This window comes from Lipotes vexillifer, unplaced genomic scaffold, assembly GCF_000442215.2.
Source record: "Lipotes vexillifer unplaced genomic scaffold, Lipotes_vexillifer_v1.1 scaffold809, whole genome shotgun sequence".
In the NCBI taxonomy this organism is placed as follows: Eukaryota; Metazoa; Chordata; class Mammalia; order Artiodactyla; family Lipotidae; genus Lipotes; species Lipotes vexillifer.
The window spans coordinates 1730615-1749848 of NW_006788521.1; the positions used below are offsets into that span (position 1 = coordinate 1730615).

General features: G+C 48.1%; 1 protein-coding gene across 1 annotated transcript in view; it reads right to left on the reverse strand.

Moving 5' to 3' along the window:
* The window catches only part of COL15A1 (collagen type XV alpha 1 chain), a 103718-nt gene that overhangs the window by 1638 nt on the left and 82846 nt on the right, over positions 1–19234 (reverse strand). The window contains exons 28-39 of the mRNA XM_007461650.1: positions 18465–18533; positions 18305–18346; positions 15722–15767; positions 13853–13933; positions 13384–13433; positions 13185–13286; positions 12132–12276; positions 8293–8357; positions 6849–6977; positions 6652–6711; positions 5855–5914; positions 1194–1379 (exon numbers count right to left, since the gene is read on the reverse strand). Of these exons, the coding sequence (XP_007461712.1) occupies positions 1194–1379; positions 5855–5914; positions 6652–6711; positions 6849–6977; positions 8293–8357; positions 12132–12276; positions 13185–13286; positions 13384–13433; positions 13853–13933; positions 15722–15767; positions 18305–18346; positions 18465–18533 (1035 nt within the window). The remainder of the gene's footprint in view (positions 1–1193; positions 1380–5854; positions 5915–6651; positions 6712–6848; positions 6978–8292; positions 8358–12131; positions 12277–13184; positions 13287–13383; positions 13434–13852; positions 13934–15721; positions 15768–18304; positions 18347–18464; positions 18534–19234) is intronic.

Below are 19234 nucleotides of genomic sequence, written 5' to 3' on the forward strand. Positions count from 1 at the left end.
AAAAAAGTCCCCTTTTTTTTTTTTTTTTTTTTGGTGGTACGCGGGCCTCTCACTGTTGTGGCCTCTCCCGTTAGGGAGCACAGGCTCTGGACCCACAGGCTCGGCAGCCATGGCTCACGGGCCCAGCCGCTCCGCGGCATGTGGGATCTTTCCGGACAGGGGCACGAACCCATGTCCCCTGCATCTGCAGGTGGACTCTCAACCACTGCGCCACCAGGGAAGCCCTATCATTGCTATTTTAAACGTATATACTGAGCTTCGAATTTGTGCCAAGCCTTGTGCCAACCTACAAGTGGATGATGTGGAGATGAATTTCTTACTCCTTTTCCTTCGGTTATCTGTATTCCAAGAATACAATCTGAGTGGGTGAATGTGGTAGAACAGAACCTTGGAAGACGGGATGGGAAGTGCTGGGTGTGGGGTCAGGATGGACTTGCCAGCCTCAAGGTTCCAAACTGGAGTACTGGGGTTCACAGGGACCAAAGGGTCTCGAAGCACCTTTGAGGTCTGGTTAGGGGTCAGGACCCAGGATGTGTGTGAGCAGCAACAGAGCTGCCCCTTGTAGCCTTAAAGGAGTAGGCTATTTCCATGGTATAACTGAGGGATGATGTGGGGCCCTGCCTTGCCAGTGAATGAGGGCAGAGAAATATCTGAGGGTACTAAACCAGGGTTCAGGACAGAGTGGCTCTGGTTTGGGACCAGTGCTCACCAGCTGTTCTCTGGTGCCACTCAGCCAGTGCTCTACAGAAGGCATCCTCAGGTGGAACCAAGAGGGGGGGGGTCAAGGAAACTAATTCCAGTTTGTAGTGACTTTGAGTAAACTGCTTTCTCCCTGTGAGCCTCAGTTTCCTCATCTGACAAACAGAAAAGAATAACTCCCATTTTTATCGGGTGTATCTATTAAGATAATGGATATGAAGTGCATTGTAAACAAACACAAAAGCTATATAAATGAAAGGGGTCATTATTATCCCTCCTGTCTGCTCCAAGGGTCATAAACCATCCAAACAGGAAGGGCCGTTGTAAATATAAGGCAACCGAGGTCCAGAGAGGGAAAGTAACCACCCAAAGTCACACAGCTAATCAGGGCCTTGAAACAGCATACTTCTGATGATGTCAGGAGTGGCAACTGCCTCTAGTCCCTGTGGAGACCAGTCCATCCAGGAGGCAATGGGAACGATATTTATTTTTACCTTAAGGTTCACTATTGGAAGGCTATATCTCTCTGCTTTCCTCACAACTGTAGAGAGATCTTGCAGATGGGAGGATAAGAATGCTTCGTAGGTGGACAACAGTCCTGCTGCCCTGGCCTGCTGGAAGCACTGAAAATCAGCTCGAACGTCCCCAGAAAATGGCGTGTTCAGAGCGACCAAGTGTAGCTGAAAAAAGTGAGAGAAAAGACAGTGCAGTTGAAGAATTAAAGCAAACTCCAACCCCCATAACCATCACATGTTCCTAATAAGATCCCAGACTTGCTGCAACGGAAGGCACGCTAGAGGTCACCTTACTCAACCTCTACCTGACATTGGAATTCTAGCCCCTGCTGGACCATCTCGAGGGAAGGAGAGCTCAGGTCTCCCAAAGCAGCCTGTGTCAGCAATCTGAACAGCTCTAAATAGTAGAAATTTCTTCCATATATGAGAAAAACAAAACAAAATAAAGCACTTCAAAGATCTGAATCCAGCCTGCAGGCAGGCCTTCTGTGGGTCTGCCCCTCATTGAGTTTCTAGGAGGTTAAGCTGGCTTTGGTCCTAGATCTCAGAGCTACATCAAGCTATCTGCCTCCTGCCCTTTCTTCCACCTCCTGAGTAGGCCTGGGCTGATCATGAGGGACCAGAGGGAAAAGGCATTGAAAGGAGAAGGTCATGACATTTATTACTGAGACTGCTGGGATAGACCCTTTTGGAAACTAGGGGTCATACAGTAATTCTAGCCTCACATTCCTGCCACCTTCGTCAGGAGCCCAAATAAAAGCCATTCCATAATCTGCTTTCTCCCACTCTCTCCCCAAACCCAGCCTTCTTTTGTGGCCCTCTCTCCCAGCCCTTTCTGCTGTACCCTCGGAATTATACTCCATACTCAATACTCAAGGGGTAGTCATCTCCCTCCTCAATCTCATGTCAGGAGTAACTTTTATCTCATTAGCATAGAGCTGGTGCGGGACCCGGGCCCAAGTCGCCAGAAAAGGAAAATATTGTTAAATATCTTAAACACATGTTCCTCCCTCTTATGTGTCTGAAGACTATGGCACCCGAGGGAAGAGGCCCTATGGTCTCATCACCTTTCTGCTGCTGTGTTTCTGGGGGCTACACCCAAGGGCGATCGCAAGAGGCCCTGATGAACTGCGCTTCCCTGATACCAGGGGACACCTAGGAAAGGGGCAGCGGTGAGTGCAGGTGTCCCTGCCACACCTCCAACCCCACCACCTCCATCTCTCCTTCCTTAAGGAGATGCACAGAGAAATGTCTGCAACAATGGCTGCTTCTGAATGGTGAGATTGGGGGCTTTTATGTTCTCACGTTTCTATACCTTTAACCACTGGAACATTTCTATCATGAATAGATATCATTTTTATGAAGACAGTGACATTTCCACAATCAAACGTTAAAATGGCTTTTTGAAGATGGTTGTAGTTGTGTAAAATTATAAGTGATTTACTATTTTCTTTCCCATTCTTTTTTTTTTTTTTTTTGGCCGTGTTGGGTCTTCACTGCTGCACACAGGCTCTCTCTAGTTGCGGCGAGCAGGGGCTGCTCTTCGTTGCGGTGCGTGGGCTTCTCCTTGCAGTGGCTTCTCTTGTGTGGAGCACGGGCTTTAGGTGCGTGGGCTTCAGTAGTTGCAGCACATGGGCTCCGTAGTTGCAGCACATGGGCTCCGTAGTTGCAGCACATGGGCTTAGTTGCTCTGCGACACGTGGGATCTTCCTGGACCAGGGATCCAACCCGGGTCCCCTGCATGGGCAGGTGGATTCTTAACCACTGCACCACCAGGAAAGTCCCCTCCCCATTCTTTTTATTCATTGTCCAAATTTTCTACAGAAAATTTGCCTTAGAATTTATAAAAAAATTTTGTAGCTGCTGCCCTAACGTCTCCCCTCATAACTAAGCTTTTTGAAGGGTTACCTATACTTGCTTCTCTATTTCCTCACCTCCCATCTACTCTGCAACAAACTAGAATCTTGTTGGCATCTCTCCATGCTACAGAAATGCTTTTCTCTAGTTTCTCAATTTGAACAACACCTTTTAGTTCTTTCAGTGGGCCTCTTGGCAGCATTTGACACTGCTGGCTTCTATCTTGTTTGGCATTCTTTCTTCCTCTCCGGCGATGGCTTCCCAGTTTCCTTCTCGTATGTCTTCCATCAGTTCATTTTTGTTTTTGCTCCTCGCAATCCAATCTCTTCTCACCATATAGATTCTCTTTTGGGAATCCTACCATCCCCAAGACAATTTCCATAGCTCTGCTGAAAACTCCCAAGTCTGTATCTCCAGACCAGACCCACTGCAGGGTTGCAGACCTTCTGATCCTGCTTCCTCCTGCTGCTCTCCACTCAGATATCCTACAGGTACCGCAGGCTCACCAGGCCCTACATCAGTTCCTGCTCGGTGGATGGCAGCACTAAAGGAAACGTGTTTCTGGTGTCCGCCAAGTCCATGCCTTCTTCTTTGAAAGTGTCCCCACAATACTTGCTAAACAGAGTGGCCTCAGGCCATTCAATTTCATTCTCTTGGCTGCTCTATTTTTTTGTTTTTACATTAAAAAAAAAATTGGGGTATAGCTGCTCCACAATGCTGTGCTAGCCTCTGCTGCACAACGAAGTGAACCAGCCATGTATACACATATCCCCTCCCTCCTGGACCCCACTCCCACCCGCCTCCCATCCCACCTACCTAGGTCACCACAGAGCACTGAGCCAAGCTCCCCTCACTACACAGAAGGCTCCCACCAGCTATCTATTTTACACATGGCAGTGCACATACATCAATCCCAATCTCCCAATTCATCCCCTCCACCCCTTGTGTCTACACATCCACTCTCCACATCTGCATCTCCATTCCTCTCTTGGCTACTCTTTTTTTTTTTAAATAAATTTATTTATTTTTGGCTGCGTTGGGTCTTTGTTGCTACACACGGGCTTTTTCTAGTTGCGGCGAGCGGGAGCTACTCTTCGTTGTGGTGTGCGGGCTTCCCATTGTGGTGGCTTCTCTTGTCGCAGAGCACAGGCTCTAGGCATGTGGGCTTCAGTAGTTGCAGCACACAGGCTCAGTAGTCATGGCACACAGGCTCAGTAGTTGTGGCGCATGGGCTTAGTTGCTCTGCGACATGTGGGATCTTCCCAGACCAGGGCTCGAACCCGTGTCTCCTGCATTGGCAGGCGGATTCTTAACCACTGCGCCACCAGGGAAGTCCCTTGGCTACTCTTGATTTGACTGGGAGTAGGCAACTGACCCATGTAGACTACCTCTCCCAAGACTCTGAATTGAGTCAGGTGGTATTGAGCTCTGCAGCTGTGAGATCCCATAGAGTTGAGGCCAGGATCAGTGCCATGGCAACCCAAGGCTGTGCGCAAGCTTTGCAGATGTAACCTATGTCTGTGTGCTGGGGTGGGGGTGGAGGGGAAGCAGGAGGAAAGACCTTTGCAGAGGCTGGTCTGTAGAGATACTAATAGCAGGAACAAGAGTCCACAGGCCCTGTTGTACTTCCTGCAATTGAGTTCCATGAGGTTCCTGCAATTATCTGAATAAAATCTTCATTTAAGCTAGTGAAGAAATAGAGTGAGAGTTTCAGGTCTAAGCAACAAAATGATCCCTGGAAGGGCTTCCCTGGTGGCGCAGTGGTTGGGAGTCCGCCTGCCGATGCAGGGGACACGGGTTCGTGCCCCGGTCTGGGAAGATCCCACATGCCGCGGAGCGGCTAGGCCCGTGAGCCATGGCCGCTGGGCCTGCGCGTCCGGAGCCTGTGCTCCGCAACGGGAGAGGCCACAACAGTGAGAGGCCCGTGTACAGCCAAAAAAAAAAAAAAAAAAAAAAAAAAATGATCCCTGGAAAAAAAAATCTATCACCACTCAGTTACCCAAGCAGAAACCTGGGCATCATTCCTGATCGCCCTCATCCTCACTGCCCCATACCCAACCAATGACCAAATTGTCACTCCTGCCTCCTTAATTTCTCTGCCATCTGCCCACTTTTCTACATGTTCACTGCTGTGATCCTAGTTCAGACAATACAATAACTACTTAACTGTCTTTGGGTCCCTGGTCCTGTGCCCTCTAATCCATTTGTACATTATAAGCAAGGTAATTGCTCTGATGCCCTTCTCTAATTTACCCTTGTCTTCCTTAAAATCCTTCATTGTTGCCCCACTGCCCAGTGGAAAAGGCCAAAGCCCTTGGCTTGGCTTTCAGGTCCTTGATGGTTGACCTTGTCCTATGCAGACTATACTTTTCCCTTCCCTGCCTTGAACTCTACTCCTTCAGCAAGACTGAAATACTTGGAATTAGAGAAATGTACAGCACTTGCCCTTGCCTGCCTCGGTTCCATACTCCCTCTGCCTGGAACTCCCATTCCCCTCCCCTTACCTGGCTCTCCCCTGTTCTCAACTGTCCTTCAGGTCGTGATTTAAAGGTCACCTCCTCCAAAGAAGGCAGACTTCTTTAACCTTCCTAACACTCCCAGTACCCTGCGTTTGCCTCGCCCAAACGACTTCTCACACTGTATTGGAATTACCTATTTTTTATTTGCCTCTCTGGCTAGTCTATACGCATCTTAAGGGCAGGAACTGTGTGCCAAGCATGGGGCCTGGCACATGACAGACACACTTTCGGCATTTGTACAGTAAATGCATGAATTGTACTTACTGCAGGGCTCTCATAATTAACACTTGAAATAGACGCCAGTGGAAGCTGAAGCTGATGAGACTGTCAGGTAAAAAAGGAAGAAAAAAACCCAGTCCTGAATATGCATTCAATCTGTTCTTCACCGTACATTAAGGTACAAGTGCAATGTTTCTTGAAAAGCTGCTTTAAACTGTTTGTCATGGTCTTTGGACCACTCTTAACTGTGAAGGGTTTCACACATGAACGAAAAATTATCCTCAGAAAGGGAGTGGATATTCTCAAGACTTTTAGAAAGAGTGCTGAATCAAGGAAGAAGTCCATGTTTTACAACCAACTCATTCACTTAATAGAGCAAAGGCACCTCTTCAGAGCCTCAGCTTCCTCACCTGCAAAGTGGGAATGCTATCACCTGCCTCAAAGGGTAGCTGTAAGGTTAAAATAGTGGACAACGCAAGCTGCTGCTGTTCTTATCAGGCAAGGAAGTCTCAGTGTCAAATATTAAAGGGCTCTTCTAGATTGCTTATGCCAGCCGTGTTTTCACAGATCAATAAACTGAGGCCAAGAGAAGGGAATTCCCTTGCCCAAGAGGATTCAGCTACGACATGGGAATGGCAGGTCTCCAGCGTCTGGGTCCAGCTCTCCCTCCACCTGTTGTGAGAACGTTCTGTTGGCACTTGGTAATTTTGGGGCTTCTGCCAGATAGTGAACCATGCAGAGCTGGCTGTCCAGAGTCTGGAGAGCTTGATACTGGATGCCAAGGGGATTCAGCAAGTGCTGGTGAATGAAGGAGTTAGAGATAAGGCAGGGAAACGACTTACATTGCTGGAAAGCGCAGGGGGTGGTGGGCTGTCATCCGGAATGGGGATCAGTTCTCCCAGCTTTAAGGAAAAGAGTATGTTGAAAATGAAACATCAACTAGAAACTGTTCGCCTATTTTCAAATCAGAAAAATGGCATTTACAGGAGTAGAATGTTATTTTTAGAGGGTACTTAGAGGCAGTTTGTTAAAGAATTACCTGCAATTTTTTCCAACCATCTCTGACACGAATGAAAACCTCGGTGCTGTCCTTCAGGTAGATGAATGTCCCTTCTATGACCAAATGGGCTTTCTGCAACATGTCAGCCATGTTGCTAAATGCTGTAACCTGTCAGATAATTTTAAATTCCAAACATTGTGGTTATCATCACAGCGATGGCACAATTTGAAAAACTGGCCTCTTCGTAAAGTCAAATATGAGCCATCCCCTCATAGTCAGTGAAAAGGCTTATTGTGCCACAGAGAGATATATAACTTCATTAATAACCAGAGGACTTTCTTTCCGATAAAACAAAAACATGCATTACCTTGAAACACAAATCTCAATTACAATAAACAAATTAAAACAAAGAAGATAGTATCCTGAGAGTTCAAAGACATTTAAAAACTGTTAGCAGAGTTGGCTCTGTTGGACGTTGGTATTGGCAAAATCATTGGTAGGTTTTGCCACTTCCATTTGTGTGAGCTGCACAATGGCACCAACATTGTTACATGTGTTTTGTTAGCTCATGCTGCTCCAAATTTCTTTTCATTTGGAGTAAGAAATGTAAGCAAGTGAGTTACTCTACCTACGTCTTAAATCCTTTTTGCCTGGCTGGGTAGTTCCAGTATTAAATACACAGCAGAAAATGGGGGTCTGTAATTTCTCTATCTAGAAAATTGCCAAAGATCAGACAGCCATCTTGGCCTATCCAGGCACAGGCATAAAAGCTGGAAAAATCTATTGAGAAGCATCAGGCCTCAAAGAAATATCAACCTTTTCAACTGAGAAAGATTATAAAAATTTAATTTTCACCTAGCTTTGAAGATGACTTTGTGATTAAAATGACTTAGGCATCCCCCCAAAGTACCAAATATCGAAATTCCATCTACTGTTGGACAGTTCTTCATCTGGCAGCCCAAATTTCCAAATAAAATCTATCAAAGACCAAAGAGCATTCCTAGGACTCCTAATGAGGTATTTGTCCCTCCTTCTGTGCATCACAATAATCTCTGTGTGCCGTATCCTGCTCCAATGATCTGCAGGGTAACAAGGTACAAGAGACACAGCCTTTGGTAGAATGGAGAAGGCCGCATTACCCAGGGGAAATGTAACCAGCACAGGGCCTCCTGTGATGTTGTTTACAGTCTTGCGCCTGTGTTTTTTGACGTAATATGATTGACTCTTGTTACAGTTTAGTCAATTAAGGATTGGAAAGGTGGAACTTAAATCATAAATGATTTTGTAGTCTGTATCTTTTTACTTAATAAGTCATCCAAAGAGATAATAAATACCCTGTTTGCGAAATTATACCATTTCTATTGTCATGGAGGCCTAACTCCAACAGAGAAGGTGTGCCAGCCCCTAAACACTGCAGTTTCCAAAGTTCTAAGGAAACCCATCCAAAGCAGAAGGATGAAGACACACTGATGATAATACTGACCAGGTTCCTGGATCCGGGAAGCCCTGGCTGTCCTGGAGGGCCAGGTGGGCCTGGAATGGCCACAGCTAAGACAAAGCAGAAAATAGAAGTTACAAAAAGCATACTCTCTGCAAAATGCCTCCGATGTTCAGCTGGTCACTGAGGGGAGCGTTCACCACCCCACTCACAGTGCTGCAAAGTGTTGCACCTCGTAACCGAATCTTAGGAGCTCTGTGCCCAGCATATGACTCAGCCACATTGACTGGTTTGGGGGAGAACTGAGATTCTTGACTGTAGCCCTGGATGAAGTCATGCCTAAGACTTTCCATTTTCGTAAGTGAATAAATTCCTGTTGTTTCAGTTGTTTGTATAAGTCAGTTTGAGTTGAATTTTCTGTCACTTGCATCCAAAAATGCTCTGACTCATACAACTTATTTCTCCCAAGAGACAAACAGGTAATGACTGAACAGAGGAAGCAGGCTCAGAAAGAAGAAGAGAAGGTGCTAGGCTACAGGGGGGCAGGGTAGGCCAGTGACAGGGGCCCTGGCCGTCCAGCCAGGAGACTCAAGTTCCTGATTTGTCAGTTCTCAGCTGTGTGATCTTGGGGAAACAACAAGCTCTCTGAACCCCAGCTTCTTCATCGGTGAAATGTAAACAGATATTTCTTCACTAGCCTGTGTTGAGAACCAAGAAGAACACAAACTAGGAATGTGCTTTGCAAATTGTATAGCATCCAACCAGAGATTCTTACCTTTTGAAGAGTCAAAATGCCCTTAAAAATCAAATCAAGGCTATTGCCCTCTCCCCTAGAAAAATGCATATATGCATATCTGCAAGTGCACACACATACACACACACACTCTTCTACTTAGAATGTTAGTGGGTTGATAGCTTCCTGAGGCACATCTTTGAATTTTCTAGGAGTTTATGGTTCCCAAATAAGAGTCCTTACTTTAGGCAAACATAAAGAAATGTTATTGTAGCAATTCCGCTGCTCTCCTTCTACCTCTCTGATCTCCAGTTCCCCCCAGAATCTGCAAAACTCTTGGTAGAGTTAAGGATGTTTGTACAAGTCCCAGTAAAATTACTGTATGAGATTTTTGAGGTCATTGCAAATAAGCCTGTAGTCTGACACAGGACTTGAAAATTCATACACAGGTGGTGAATGTCTAGTGGAGACAAAGTCTGAGGACTTGGATTTGGACCTCAGCCATGCCTCTTCCTAGGATTTGTGACCTTAAGTCAGACTCAACCTCTCTGAGCTTTGGTGCCTTCATCCATAAAATGAGTTTTATAATCTTATGCATTTCATCTCCCTCCTGGGGTTGCTGTTAAGATTAAATGGGATAGGGGCTTCCCAGGTGGCGCAGTGGATAAGAATCCGCCTGCCAGTGCTGGGGACACGGGTTCGACACGGGTCCAGGGGGATCCCATGTGCCACGGAGCGACTAAGCCCGTGCACCACAAATACTGAGTCCGCGTGTCACAACTACTAAAAGAGCCCGCGCACCTAGAGCCTGTGCTCCACAACAAGAGAAGCCACCGCAATGAGAAGCCTGCACACCGCAACGAAGAGTAGCCCACGCTCGCCACAACTAGAGAAAGCCCAGGCGCAGCAACAAAGACCCAGCACAGCCAAAAATAAGTAAATTTTAAAAAAAATTAAAAATTAAAAAAACAAAAAGATTAAATGGGATAATGGATATGAGAGTGTTTTGTAAACTGTGAATTGCTATATATTATGTGAAGGGTAATCCTTCTCAATGGAGCAAGGAGTCCTAGGGCCCCCTAGTTTAGGGCTACTATGGACAACGGAGTCTCTGAATCCTGTACTCACCCTGCAGTGCCCCTCCACCCCTTACAATTCCTATGTATCCCTCGAGGTTGTATAGGCACCTATGGTTTTATCCACCCAGCACCTTCTCTCTTTACAGGACCAGCATCCTCCCTTGCTCCTGAGATCTTCCCCTTCACCTCTATGACCATTCAGGTCCAGAAGGAGCTGTCATGGTCTCATGTGATCCCACCTCCTGGCCACAGAAGACTGGTCCAAGGTTGGGCATCTGGCCCAAGACAGGTCGGTCAGTGTCCTTCCCCAGAACATCCCCACCACAGGGCTTTTCAAACTAAAACTGAGAAACAAGGCCAAGATTTCTAGATGACGGTGGAAGCTGTAGGCTGTCGGTATTTCTCGCCATGCAGAGGATATGGTCTATGGAGAAGAAGCGTGATGCTGCAGTCAGAGAGCAGCTGAGCAAGAGATGGCCAGAGAATCTTCGCAGGGACTGAATCCCTGGTTCCGGCTGCACCTGAAGTCTCACTGCATGCCTGCCCCTCTTACAAACTGATTGTTCACATCCTCCTGCACATCCAATAAGTTTCCCTATGCACTTGAGCTAGTTTGAGTTCCATTTCTGTCACTTGCCCCAAAGTCACCTCCTGTTTAAAGTTCTCCCGGATGCCCCAGACATTGCAGGTCTCCTCCCAGGTGTGCCTCCACCACACCTGGCTCATGCCAACCCAAACAACAAAAAATGATGCATTCATGCTATTATTGCTGCTGCTGTTATTTCCCACCATGGGCACAGTGGAAAGAACACAGGCTTCGGAGCTACCCTGATCTGGGTCCTAATCCCATTCATGCCACTTATTAGCTGTGTGACCTTGGAAAGGTTCCTAACATCTCTGGGTCTCACTTTCCTCCTCTGTAAAATGTGGATGCTAATACTTTCCTTGAAAGGCTTTCTGAGAATCCAGTAAGATAATGTAGTAGAGTGACCGGCAGATTGCCTGGCACTTGGTAAGTACTTGATAAATGGAGATTTTCTTCTATTTCACCCATTTTTCATTTGAGAAAGTGAGGTACCAAGGGGTAAAGAAATTTTTACATAGAAGGGTAGAATCAATGCTGGCCTTCAAGTCCCTTAAGGCCCAGGCATTGACAAAGCAGCCAGGAAGTTTCCACCCACACGTGAAAAGATGTTCATCATTATTAGTCTTTAGGGAAATGCAAACCAAAACCACAATGAGGTATCACTTCACATGAATGAATGATGACTAGAATAAAAAAGATATGATAATAACAAATGTTGTTGACAATGAGGAGAAATTGGAACCTTTTGTACACTGCTAGTGGGAATGCAAAATGTTGCAGTCACTTTGGAAAACAGTCTGGTGGTTCCTCCAAAAGTAGAGTAACCATGTATATGACCCAGCGATTCCACTCCTAGGCATTATACTCAAGAGAACTGAAAACATATGTTCACACAAAAGTTCACAACAGCACTATTCATAGTAGCCAAAAAGTGGAAACAACTCAAATGTTCATCAGCTGATGAATAGATAAACAAATGTGGTATATCCATACAATGGAATATTATTCAGCCATAAGAAGGAATGAAGCACTGATACATGCTACAACATGGGGGAACTTTGAAAACATTATGCTAAGGGAAAGAAGCCAGTCACAAAAGGTCACATATTTTGTGATTCCATTGATAAGAAATGTCCAGAATAGGCAAATCCATAGAGACAGAAAGTAGATTCATGGTTTCCAAGATCAGGGAAAGATCAGGAAAAAGAGGAGTGACTGCTAATTGGTACAAGGTTCCTATTTAAGGTGATGATAATGTTCTGGAATTAGAGAGAGGTGATGGCTGCACAACCTTGTGAATATATTAAAAACCATTAAATTTTGCACTCTAAATGGGTGAATTTTATGACACGCAAATTAGATCTCAATTTAAAAAGAAAAACGAAAAGAAAGAAGGCTCCATCCAGGAAACAGCCCTCTGTCGGACAGTGTGGCTCTGACATGCCACCCAGGTGTGGTGACGCTGGGCACCTCTCACAGTACTGACCTGCTCCTAGGATAGCCGGAGGTCCTGGTGGCCCCGGGGGTCCCTGTGGCCCAGGGGAACCAGGTCTCCCAAAGCCAGGTGGCCCAGGCAGGCCAGGAGCACCTGGGGGTCCCTGGGGTCCAACGATGGTCTCCCCTTTCTGGCCCTGTCAAATGCACAGTAACAGAAGAGAGAAAGCACCATTAGTCACTAGAAGTCCCATCTGTTCTTTTTGTCAGGACATTGATAAGAAGTCAGTAAACACCCTCTATTGTTATCATCATCCTCAATCCTGGCACAAGCCAGGAGGTGGAAGACCTAAAGAGCGGTGGCCCAGTCGTTACGTTGAATGACAGCAGAGAAGCCTAGGGAGCTCTGGACTCAGAAGGGCCCCTGGAGCTCATCTAGTCCAGCCTCAGCATTTCATAGATGGAGAAACAGAGGCCTAGAGAGGGGCAGGGCTTGCCCGAGGTCCCAAAGCAAATCAGCAGCAGAGCTGCAAGGAGAACCCTGGTCTCCTGGCTTTGCTCGGTCTATGCTCATGGCAAGTTCCAGGTCCAGAATTTGCTCCTGGTCCCTGAGGGTCAATGATCTGATCATAATCTCAGTAGAGGCATAATTCGAACTTCTCTTTTGTGATCTGGAGAAACTTCTCATCCTAAGAAGACCAAGCCGATCTACAGGCTCCTTCTTTGATGAAATTTCAGAAGAATCAAATAGCCCCCTAAAAACATCTCCCTCACCTTCCCTTCTGCCTCTGTTATCTGATGTGTTTACCATTAACAACTCTTTGTGCTGAGTGAGTTTTCCACCGCTGATGTGAATAAGGCACGGTGGTGGGTTACCTGGAAGCTACCTATGTGCATGTGGCCTTGGCTAGCTCCCTTTCCTCTGTGGCCTCTGCCAGGCTCCCCACCCGTTAGCAAGTATGGGGGAGAGAGGCCAACGCCCAAGGCCTGCCTGCAGCCTGTGGTACTGTGACTGGCCCTGGCTCCCAGCTGCCTTGTCACACTGGGGGGCTTCAGGGAGCACCGTGACTCCCCAAGGAAGGGGTGTGGAGGGGTCGCTACTCACCTCCAGGCCTGGACTTCCCGGCAGGCCTGGGGGCCCTGACACAGAGAAGCCGCTGTTAGAGTCTCCTTTTTCTCCTTTGATCCCCCTGTCTCTGTTCTCCCCCTGGAAGCAGAGAACATCCAGTAAGAGTCAGATGAACCAGTCTCTGACATAAGCCTGAGAACTTGGAAACACAGGCCAGATGTTGAGAAAGGCTCACCTTCAAGCTGTTCAGAAAATGTCTCAGGTAAGTTGGATCCACAGCAGGGCCTGAAAAAGAAACACTTTTTAAAAATCCACAATCAATCTCAGAAATTCAAACACCAAAGCCTCCAAGTTGGCAACCATGATGAGTTCCTAGCAGAAGTGACCCCACATTGGTTTAGCTGACAGAGGGGGCACTGGGCTTGGAAACAAGCACTAGTCCAGATCCTGTGACCCTGTGGCATCCTAGGCTTGTCCCTGGTCCTCGCCAGGCCTCGTTCTGCAGATGAAGCTGGAACGATCAGAACTTCCAGTCTCTCTTGACAATGTTCTATCTTGCACACGTGTTGCCCATGACTGGGTCTCTCTGGAATTCCATGAAGCTTGTGGACAGGGTGGTAATGTAATTAGCCTTACTTACTGGCTCAATTGGATTTCTCAGAGACAAAAATCAAGGACAACATCCAGAACAAGAGCTGGGATACCTGGTGGTCCCTGGGCCCCCTGGTCGCCTTTATCTCCTTTTGAGCCGGGAAGACCCCAGGATCCTTTTTCTCCTTTAACACCTGCCACCAAATACACACACATTTAAAAAAAAATAGAAGATAGTGGAAAATCACCTTCATTCTGTAGAAAACATTTCTGAGACAAGTTTTGAAACTGAGCCCCTTGAGCTAAGTCTACTCAACAACAAAGGCCTATTGAGGATATAAAATCCTTTGCTATAGGATGGAGAGGCAGAGGTAGATGCAGCAGACACAATTCCTGACCTCTGAAAGCTCTCAAGGAGACAGACACAGTGAGGGTAGCGCGAGGCAGGATGGAATAAGTACCATCCTCCAGGTGCCAGCAGTGCATCATGGGAGGCTAGCAGAGGCTACAATTAACTCCCCTGGACGGCTTCATGCACGTGGCCTGAGACTCAACACCAAGTCAAGCTCCTGGTCCCATCCCACCTAAGCCTAGGCAGCATGGTGGTGTAAGGGGAGGGGAGGACTCTCCGGGAGTGCCGCTAACAGTGCTAAGTATGCCACTCGCAAAGTTGGAAGAGTGCCAACAGTGCGGTACGCCACTCCCCACAGGACTTGTGAGAAGCATTGCTTCTGCAGAACCGGCCGTACAGCCCTCTCTCCTCCCCCAACTCTTTATCTGGGAGAGGGGCTCAGAGAAAGCCTCCTGGGAGTACGGAGTTTGGGAAGGGAAGCAGTCGCCTTTCCCCACCTAGATGAGTGGGTGGACACTAGATCTTTGAGTTCCCGGTTCCCGAGAGAGATCAGCTGACCAACGTGTGCCTACACACTGGGGATCCAAGAAAGCAAATCCAGCTCCATCCCACCTCCTCCCCAAGGTCCACCTTGCACCAGGGGAAGGGAGAGCCTTGAATTGGATCTGAACAAGTAGTTTGAGAACAGCCTGGACTTTGTGACCAAAAACCCATGAAGCCAGATACCAGCAGGGACACCACCACCCAAGCAGGCCAGGAGTGACAGAGCTGAGCCAGAGGTCAGTACTGGGGGTGGGGTGGGGGGGGAAGGCCTTTCCCTGTTTAAACTGCAAGCATTCAGACTTCTCAATCAAAAGGGGCACACATGGTGTGACAGCGTGTGTGGGGACAGGGAACCAGAGTCACTGCTTGCCTGCAGGCTCCCGTCTCCTGGCCTATCCGCCCTCTAATGTGTGGTAGATAAGCTCCTACAGGCCACGAACATGCTGATGTTTACTAATCACTGAGAGCCAGCGCGTCTCACACTGCAGTGTGTATACACCTCAGAGGGAGCCTGTGAAAATGCAGCTCCTGGTCTAGCAGGTCTGTGATGAGGCCTGAGATTCTGCATTTCTAACAAGCTTCCAGGAGGTGCTGACACTGCTTGGTCCATGAACACTCTGAAGCAAAGGCCTTCTGAGCTCTCACGGCCTCCCCTGCATTAGCTCTTGGCATATTGCATTGTAACGACTTTTTAAATAGTTTCACCCAGCAGAGTCTAAGGGCCTGGGTGACAGGAAGAGCATGGGATCCATCTGTCTCGGCCCAGTGCATAGGATAGCACCAGGCAAGGAGAAGCTATCAGTGGATGTGTTATGAACAAATTAACACATGAATGGAAAAATGGAGTGCAGCCTGCTAGCTAGGAGGCTCAGCCAAGATGCACAGAATGGGCAGATGGGTGACACAAGCAAACAGAGGTGCCCAGTCCCACAGCCTTTATCCAGCTACCACCCTTTCCATGACATCCAGACAGATCTTCCTGACCACCAAGTCTACGCCCAGCACTGGACAATTGGAAACCACCTCTGCAGAGATAGGAGGGTCAGGAAATGTCCCAGAGAAACAGGGTGAAGACAGGAGTGTGTACCATGAAAAGTGATGAGTTCTGAATTTCCAGGATACGTGGTACCAACCTAGAGAGAGAGAGAGAAAGCCAAGGTCATACACTGCAACCCTGTTCTGGTGTTTGCATGCACAGGGAGCCACAGTCCCCTGTCCTGGGGGCGAGGGGTGAGGTCATGGAGTCAGGCCTTCCTTGGGTGTTGCAGCCCCCAAAGGCCCTGAGTTTCCCGGCATCCCTCAATGCAAGGCATCCCAGGCCTTCAACTGGGGCAGGGTCGGGGGGTGGGGGCAGGGAAGGCATCATGTAGCTGAGCTGGGCTGAGACCTACAGGCCGAACAACTCTGCAGAGGGAAGCCCAAAGCTTTAAGACAAAAAGTCATGGCAGTTTTGGTCTGGTCAACTGTGAGTGTTCTAGCCCTCCCTTCTGATCAATCAGGATTGATTCATGTGAGAGGTCAAGCACTCGTGCAAGTGATGTACTCAAGCCATGAAGCTGGGCCAGCCATTAGCTTTGCTGCCATGTGTAATCAAAGATGAGCACGCTGAACAGGAGTTGATGGTGGTGCTAATTAATAAAGGGGAGTTATCATTAGACTGGGGGGCTATTCTAGACTTCCCATTAAGTGCCAGGGGTCTGGAGTCCAAGCTATTCAAGATAATATTCCTTCACAGTTCATCCCCAGATTCCTGCATTTCTTTCTTTTTTTCTTTGTCTATTAACACAGAGCCACCTGCCACCCTGCTTTTAATAGTCCACCTTCACCTTTTTCCCAGTTAACACACAGAATCAGAATGATCCCTCTCACACCAGATCCTCCCATGCTTTTGGGTACAGGGTCACAAGATGCTCAGGGGTCACCAAGAGAAGATGAGGGGAGGGGACAGGAATTTTCCAGGAAGAATATTTCTAAGTTAACAATAAAGGCAGCAGTGCCCAGCTGATATCTTACAGCTATGCTGATAAAGTCGCTCCACTCCAGGGGTGGATTGTTAAGGGTAAATTGTTAAGGTATTAGAAAGGGGCTGAAATGAGAAAGGGCTTGTGAAATGCTGGATGTGAGAGGAAGCATTTCTTTTTCAAATGTCCATTTTGAGAGCTGGTCAAGAAACATCCATGCCCCAGCCTGCATGGTTGTCCAGCCAGGCAACATGAAATCAAAACCCAAAATGCTCTGAGTTCATCTTTGGCTTATTTTAAGGAACATCATGACCCCCAAAGGCCATGGTCCCAGCAAAGTGTCCTAGCACAGGTCACGGTAATTGCAGTAGCATTTTTACAACGTTCTTGAGTTTTTCAAGTACTGTCCCATGGCCGGTTCATTTGAAGCCTGATATCATGTTTGCTGGGAGGGGCTTCGGACACTAACTCACCGTGGGAACTTGCCTCTCTGGGCTGAGGTCTCCCCTTCTCTATGGCTGGGAGGCAGCCATCTCTCAGGAGGGTCTCTCCAGCCCTGACGTTTTAGGATTCCTTTCAGGCCACTGATGTAAACGTGACCTGGTTAGCTGTTGTCCTCATGTAGTTCTGGGAGCCAGCAGGCCCCTTGGTCACCTTACACAAGTGGGTCCTATCCTCTGCCTTCCATGCCAGAGTTCCCAGGCCATGGGCTGCAGACTTGGGTGTCTCAAAGTTTAGACATGGACAGATGTCTGGGCAAACACTCAGCCAAACTGCGTCATTTTAAAGCCTCTGACCCAAGTCTCATCACCACCTCCAACAGGCATCAATTAAGAACCCACTTCAAAGAATCTTCTAAACTGTAATTTGCAAGCTCCCGAGAACAGAGGCCACGCCTGTCTAGTTCACCCCTGTGCTCCCTCACTTGTACTTGACACTTGGTAAGTCCTTGATAAATATTTGTTGGATGAATGAGAGAATAGTTATGCACAGTTCCATGACTAATGCCTGTGCATGGGGAGAGGCCCACCCTCCCTGGGTTTCCCCACACCTAATACGGGTGACACCCCGGGGACACTGCACTGACCAGCTGGACGACCAGCCACGTGTCTCACCGCTTGGGGTGCCTGTACCTGCTGCCTGGTGGTCAGGGGACCTGCATGATAGCCCCAGCTCCGTCCATCCTGTGACCTTAGACAAGTCAGTGAGCTTGTCTGAGTCACAGTTTGTTTCCTCATTACAAAGGGGGAGAGAAAGTCCCTCCTCTCAGGGTTGTATGCTGTGCAGTAATATGACAGTTGAGAAAGGACAGTTATAGATTTTAGCCCAAAGCTCCCAATGCAAAGAGCACTGGTTAGAATTGCCTTTTTACTCTCATCTGTATTTTAAGGGGTCTATTTCCCCCCTTCTTATACTGCTCCAAGCACGAAGCTAACGTGCTAACATGAGGCTAACAAAAGACACTGCTTTTCGACTGCATTAAAAGACACACTCTGTCCACATGTGTGCCCTTAGAAGACCCAGTACGTTTCAGTGCCACAATTTATTATCTAGAAACCTCGAGTCACTCAAGGGTCTATATGCAGGTGATAGAAGACATCAAAGAGGACACTGACAGACAGAAGGGGCTCAAGACAAAAACTCATCTTCTCTGAGTTGCTTTCTATGCCAAAGCCTCCTCTATAAGGCAGTGACTATACGCTACTTACTGGAGTTTTGCAGTGTGGCCGGACTGGAACTGGGAAGACGGCCTGTGGGAAGTGAGAATGAGAGGAGGGAATCAGGACACCCGACTCCAGCTTAGGCTGGTCTGGGGACATTCCCCGCTCCTCCTTCAGTTATCCCCCCACCTCCCCCCTGCCAACTTACTCCTTTGATGTTAATCACAGCTCCAGGCGGTCCTGGGGGGCCTGGAGGACCAGGTAGGCCAGGTGAGCCCTAAAGGGAGGAAAGAAAGGCCATCCCTGAGTTCGGGTTGTTACGAATGCAGAGGCAGCTGCAGGACACTTCCCCAGGGTTTGGAGACACAATGAGGAAAGGAGGGTCCTCTAAAGCCAACTAACTCTTCCCATGGGTAGGCCAGTCTCTTCCCAGAGCACACCTATATCCGTGGCCTCGCTGCATCTTCACAACAGCAGAGCAAGTATCATCGCTGGTTTACAATTGGACATAATGAGGGCCAGAGAGGGGAAGTAACCTGCTCAAGGCCACACAGCAATTCATGGCGGAATGGAGACTGGAAGCCAGATTCTGACCCCAAGAGCAGTGCTCAGAGGATACTGAGCCCACCACCTCTATCGACGCATCCCTCATATGGAGGGGCGGGTGGAGTGAGGCCTTCCCAGGATACAGTGCCTGGGAGAGCCCCTCATAAATGTAACAGTAAACGCCAACTCCTGTTAGATGGCAGAGTTACTTTCAGAGCCAGGTCAGCCTGGCCTCGACACCATGCAATCTTTGCCCCGCCAAGCCTGGAGCCCAAGCTGGACCTGCGGCAGAAGCTGCAGGAGGGGAGGGGGAGGGGGAGGCTATGGCCACAGGTGAGAGGCCTCCAGCCCACGAGGAAGCTCCACGTGATCACTCAAGTGCAGGCACCGGTGTCTGCTGTACCTGGAGCCCCGGGAGGCTTGGTGAGTGAG